The 6,000-nt window shown below is 37.5% G+C and overlaps 1 protein-coding gene across 1 annotated transcript; it reads right to left on the reverse strand.

Annotated features, from left to right (window-relative positions):
- Window positions 1–2,527: 2,527 nt before the first annotated feature.
- Window positions 2,528–4,808, reverse strand: LOC306849995 (complement component C1q receptor-like). Its single transcript, XM_079385400.1, has one exon. It carries the CDS (start codon window positions 4,662–4,664, stop codon window positions 3,006–3,008), a length of 1,659 nt encoding a protein of 552 aa, XP_079241526.1. The 5' UTR covers window positions 4,665–4,808; the 3' UTR covers window positions 2,528–3,005.
- Window positions 4,809–6,000: the final 1,192 nt, after the last annotated feature.

The raw sequence follows: 6,000 nt of genomic DNA on the forward strand, positions 1-6,000 counted from the left end.
CATATACTACTAAAAGAAATACCATCCGACCCATTTAAAAACTTAATCTTTCAGTCTGGGTATCACACTAATGTGTTGTTAAAGTGTTAAATGGTGAAGGCTGTGCTAGAGATACACTAACGATGATAATCCTCCGGTGTAAAGTGATGGTTAAATTACACCGTGGTGTTTGAAGCAGATGCATTAGTGAAGTCCTGTCTCTTCAGCTGCAGTAACGCAGCGAGGCCCGGAAGATACCAGACTATTTCTTGTTAGGAAACCTGTGGACTCGATGTCCTGACAGGCTGGAGTTTGTGCAACCTCCACAAACACAATCATTTACCATGATAATGATCAATTGAAATAAAAATAACTACCAAAAACACACTGGCTGTGTTCGAAATGCCATACTATCATACTACTCTTACTATTTCTGCAGCATCCAGTATGTATGCTGCTCATAGTATGCACATTTGCTGTATGCATGAAATACCCGGATGACCTACTATATTTGCCAGAATCTGCTAAATAAAACTCAAGTATATTAAAATCAGTACAGAAGCTGTGTTCTGAATGGCATACTATCATACAACTCCTACTATACTGCAGTATGCTGTGAATACTGTGAATAGTATGTGGATTTTCTGTATTCATGGAATGCCCGGATTACGTGCTACATTTGCTGAAATTTGATGTATGCATCTGAAGACGCTGCGTGGGGTACTGTTTCCCAGAATGCAATGCGCTCCATGTGACCTTTCATCTTCAAACGCGTGAGTGAACTGGAGGCGGGGAATAATAATTATAATGTTACACTTGTATATGCACGTTTATACATATACATGTAATCTACAAACTATCGCTGTGCATTTAAAAACAATATCATTTGTAGGACATAAATTGTACTTTAATCTCTACGGCACTTTTCCGATCAAGTCAAATGACGTCACCTTTATCTCTATAGCGCTTTATACATTGTTTCAAAGATAGTACATAATAATATTAATACTGCAGTAATATAATATATAAATAAATTATATATATAACTAGAATGAATATTTCAATTAAGCAAACAGGATTAAATTCCGATGCAAACAGCTCTAAAAAGAAATGGAGTGTATTTACTCTAAGGACAAATAGACCAATTTTTTGTCCGAGGCTATTTCCATTAACTCCGGCCACCAATGCCTGGCTGTGATGAACAGCTCTGCAGAAGACACGTGTATTTCTGTAGAATCAGTGGCGGAGAGAGTAACAGATACGAGCTGCTGTTGATACGAGTTCGATTTCGGCTTTTGTCAAACTCGTGCAACCCCTTTTCCCATCACATACCAGATCAGAAAGGCATTTATTTTCAATAAAAAATTAAGTAAATATTTGAAAAGTGGAGATTACACACCTCATTAATAATACAGTGTGCTTAGCTGTTAGTAGGTTTTTGTCCCAATAAAGTGGTGTTAATCAAATAAAATTTATGATAATTTACACTAAAATGTTGTTGTCTAATATGTTATTGCATACTGTTTTATAATGTACTACAGTATAAATATCTGCCACCTAACTACTATTTACACACCTGTTGCTAAAGAAAATGCTGCTATTTTATTGTAAACATAATTTATCATTATTTGCACTTAGTATAATTATATCACTTAGTGTAACTGCCAAAAATATTGTTCAGTTAAAGACAGCTCATTCAGTTCAGTCTATAGCCTATGTAAAGTTATTCAATTATGAAAGGAGTTCAATTGGCCAACATTGTTTACTATTATGAAGCCTTAATAACAAGCCTTTGAAAAAAGAATAGTTAGCACATTTGTTTGTAAGGTAACAACCTTCACAGCTGTGCTGAATTAATGTTTGTGTTTGTCATGTGACAATTAAGCATACTACTCTGAAATATTTGTTGCTTATTGTATACTGCAGTATACACTGTGTACTGGGCAGTAAGCAGTATGCAATAAGCAAATATGCCATTTTGAACACAGCCACTGACTCGCGCGCGCTCAAAGCAGAGCGCGGCACACGACTGACTCTTATGTGACGTAATATGACTCGATGTTGAAAAAAAGCGGTTTTTGAGAACTCTGTCCAGGAAAGCGTCACTTTTTCATCTAAATTTGTGCCCTCGGGTCTTGTAAAACATTTTCAAATCCTGCATTAACGGTTCATGTGGTATTTTCATACAAGGTTATATATTCATTTGAATTTTTTTTAACCTGCAACATGCACTTTAAAAGCTTATTCAATTTCGTTGCTGAACGAGCAGCCACGGCCCAGTGAGTTAAGTTTCAACCCTAATTAAACACATCAGAACCAGCTAATCAAGGTTCCCAGGATTAGTTGATTATTAGGTTACATGCAGGTGGGTTTGATTAGGGTTAAAAACTCTGTTTCAACAAATAATTAGATCGGCACAAACTAGTTCAGTGAAGCTTTCTTTATTCTACCAAACTGTACAGAGATTTTTTTTTTTTTTTTTTTACAACAATAGTACATATCGTGGATCAAAAAAATAAAATAAAAATAAATGATTACCTTTAGTGAAGTTTGTGAACCGGTCTTGTGCGGTCTAAACCTGTATAGTTAATTTAAAGGGGAGAGTGGGCTATATTGAATAGACATATTATATATTAGAAAATGTTAATTTCTATGAATTGCATTTCGTGGCTACTGCAGACTGTCACATTCCATCATTATTCTGTTACGGAAAGAAATACAAAGTTCACTGTTCACTATACAAATGTTGCCCTTTTCTGACGATATGTGACGTGGGCCCACATTGTCAGCAAAATAATTATGAAACGCGATTAATTTAATAGCAAAACAGGTAAAAGACAGAAATGGTCAAAACGACAACATAAACACATATATTGAATTAGCCTAAATTCTGTATCCAAGTGTGCTTTTATTATTTCACTAATTTGTCCAACATATACAGAAAAAAAGAGCAAAAACAGCATTAGAGTAAATGAACCTTTGAATTTGATGCTGACAGAAAATGAACATTCATATTTGGCCTTCATTTAATCGTTCAGTTGAATGTTGCATTTTTTCGGCTCTTTGTCCAATCCAGATGAAACCCAGCAGTAGTTGTCAGCAGTGGCATTTTTTAAAGCGGCTTTTCTTGAACCTCTCCATCGGTAGACGACAAAGACCGACACTACCACAATGATCACAGTCAATGGGATAACTGAACCCAAGACACACACCAAAATCCAAGAACTGTCGAGAAAACTTTCTTTGCGTTTACTAGAGTCCGTTTTAGTGTTTATAAGTGGAGGGGGGTCGACTGTTGTCGGTCCAAAAGTGACAGGTAACTGACTCAGTTTAGTGATGAACTCTTCTCTGTGATCTGAAGATTGGGTGTTTTGTGGTTTCTCCGTGGGATCCGGGACGCAGCTGATGCCATTTATAGCCAAAATGAAGTTTTCCCTACAGGAACATTTGAAACTACCCAAGGTATTGAGGCAGATGTCTTCACACGGTCTTCTGATACATTCATCGATATCTATACATATCCTGCTATCGTTTAATGATGAACTGTAACCTGCGTGGCAGTAGCAAGAGAATGAACCTTGTGAATTGAGACAGCCCTGTTGACATCTGCGTTCAGTGCATTCGTCCACGTCTTCACATTTGCCAGCAACAAGCCTGAAGCCAGGTTTACACTCACAAAAATAGCTTCCCGGCGTGTTGTTACACCTGTGTTCACCGCAGGTACGTTGATGACATTCATTAATGTCAACGCAACTGACGCCGTCTTCAGCCAAATGAAATCCCTCCGCGCATGCGCATGAAAAGCCAGCGGCAGTCGCTATACACTTTGATTTGCAAGGTGAATTTTCGCAGTTATTTTTGAGAGCACAACTCACTTTATCATCCACCAGGTAATAACCTTCATGACATTCACAACGAACACCTGCCCCTGCAGTCTCAAAACAACGGTGACCACAGCCTCCGTTTTTACGTTTGCAGCTTTTATTTGGTGCGCTAAAGCGCTCTGAATTTGTCCAGCCAAAAGGACCGTTTTTGTTGTTACAAACTGAGACAAAACGTTCTGCATCTTCCGACACGCCGTACTGTATTTCAGCCCATGTCCCATGTGGTAACATCGCTAACCTTTCATTTGTTGTTAATGGCTTAAATAAGAACGGAACGGTGTATTTGACATCACCTGGTTTCTCCAACACTATTGGTTTGCACATGCCTTTGAAAAGAAATTTACACATATAAAATGCGCTGTCTCTACATGAGCCATCTGACCACTTGAGACCATCTGCCAGTGAAATCGACACACACCTTTTTTCCGTGCACGTGCTCAAAGGCTTCTTTTTCCAGTTGGAATATTTGGAATCTGTCGGCGCTGAAGTCCATCTGAAGCCGTGCAACTTCTCAGTGAAATCGGTGCAATGTGTTTTCTGCAACTCAAGTCCGATCCAAAGTTTAGAGTTAATGTTGAATTCTTCAGCTGCTAAAAGAGCCGATTTGATGCTCTGAAGTTCATTTTCATTTCTCATAGCAACCAATTCTCCGCCATTATTGATGCAGTCTTCTGAAGCTTTTTCAAAAAGTTTCTCCTCCAAATGCAACGTAAGGCAAGCCTCAGCTGTGCAGGTTGTGCTCACACGATCGGTCCCGCCAGCGACAAAACAGGACAACATCACAATCAGTACGCGCATCATCCCGTCAGTAGCCTATCATTAATGATACAATACTACTCGCTTTGAGGAGAAAATATTCAGTTCATCTCAGAGAATGGAGAAGGAATTGTTCGTAGGCCTTTCAAGTATCCGAGCAGGACTCAAACTGATGCATCCTGTTTAGTGAATAACTTCCAAAGGAAATCATTTTTAAGCAGCGGGCTTCATTTGTCTCTTCTCAGAGCGAGTTCCTGCCGCCAACAAAAAACAACTGCCCAGGCTGCTTATTGTTTTGACTACTTCCCCAGATGTCTCAGACGTGACCACACACACCAGTACAGTTTTAGATGTACACTGAGCATTTGATTTAGGGTAATAAGAAGTATATTTTATAGAGCAGACTGATACTTTTAGTAGCTATAGGCTATTCACATTTCGGCCTTACAATATGTTTAAAGATACTCAAGTTTCACAATGCTAAGGTTTATGATGAAGAATCATATTCAATCCATATTAACTACGAGAGTTGACCTACTGTATAATATAGACTACAGAGATACATTATTAACCCTCTGGTTGTATTCGGATTCCTGGCACAATTGTTGTATTCCCAGTCAAAAATTACCTGACTCCAAACAATTGCTTATAAATCTCTCATGCTATATTATCACCAAATATTGGATTCAATCTTTTTGTCAACTTGGTTTTGTGTTTCTATTTCTATTTGATTAATCGTAGGCCTCATTTATCTGAAAGTAGGCACCTCAGTTTTTGAGTGAAAAAAAGCATTTTTTATTAACAATTTTCACAATATGAGATAAAAAAATGTTATAAAAATTTGCACTGCTTGTCACATTAGTGTGCTTTAATGTTTAATCAGGAAGTTTGCTTTTAAATACTTTTATTTTGTACAAAATTGCACAAAGTCACACTTATCAAAAATGGCCAGCCATTGAAAGTGAATGGGGAAGAATGAAAGAAACAACTAGTGTTCAGGAGCATGTTGTGCTTGCAAACATAAAGGTCTTGGAGCTGTGCGTGTGTGGAGAATTCGGCACAACACGGGTGTTGAGTTTGACACGTGAGAGGGAACAATTGCTGTGAATAATGTTGTAATGATATTGTTAATTTATTTCTATTGCATATATTTTTTGATGAATTACTTTACTGATCTGATATAACAGTATGTATACCAAAGACATTAAAAAGACATCGAGATATGAAACTAACATGAAACAAAATGACTTGTGAAATACCAAATATATAAAAGGATAATCACAAAAATATGAACTAAATGTTTGAACCCAACATATAAAACCATTGTTAGTATTTACAGCCGTGGTGACAAGTAGCCCCAAACAGAGACTGAAGACAGACT

Source organism: Barbus barbus, assembly GCF_936440315.1.
Source record: "Barbus barbus genome assembly, chromosome: 30".
NCBI classification, from domain to species: Eukaryota; Metazoa; Chordata; class Actinopteri; order Cypriniformes; family Cyprinidae; genus Barbus; species Barbus barbus.

Coding starts and splice junctions, on each gene's coding strand:
- LOC306849995 (XM_079385400.1), bottom strand. CDS start 4,664: ATGATGCGCGTACTGATTGTGATGTTGTCCTGTTTTGTCGCTGGCGGG.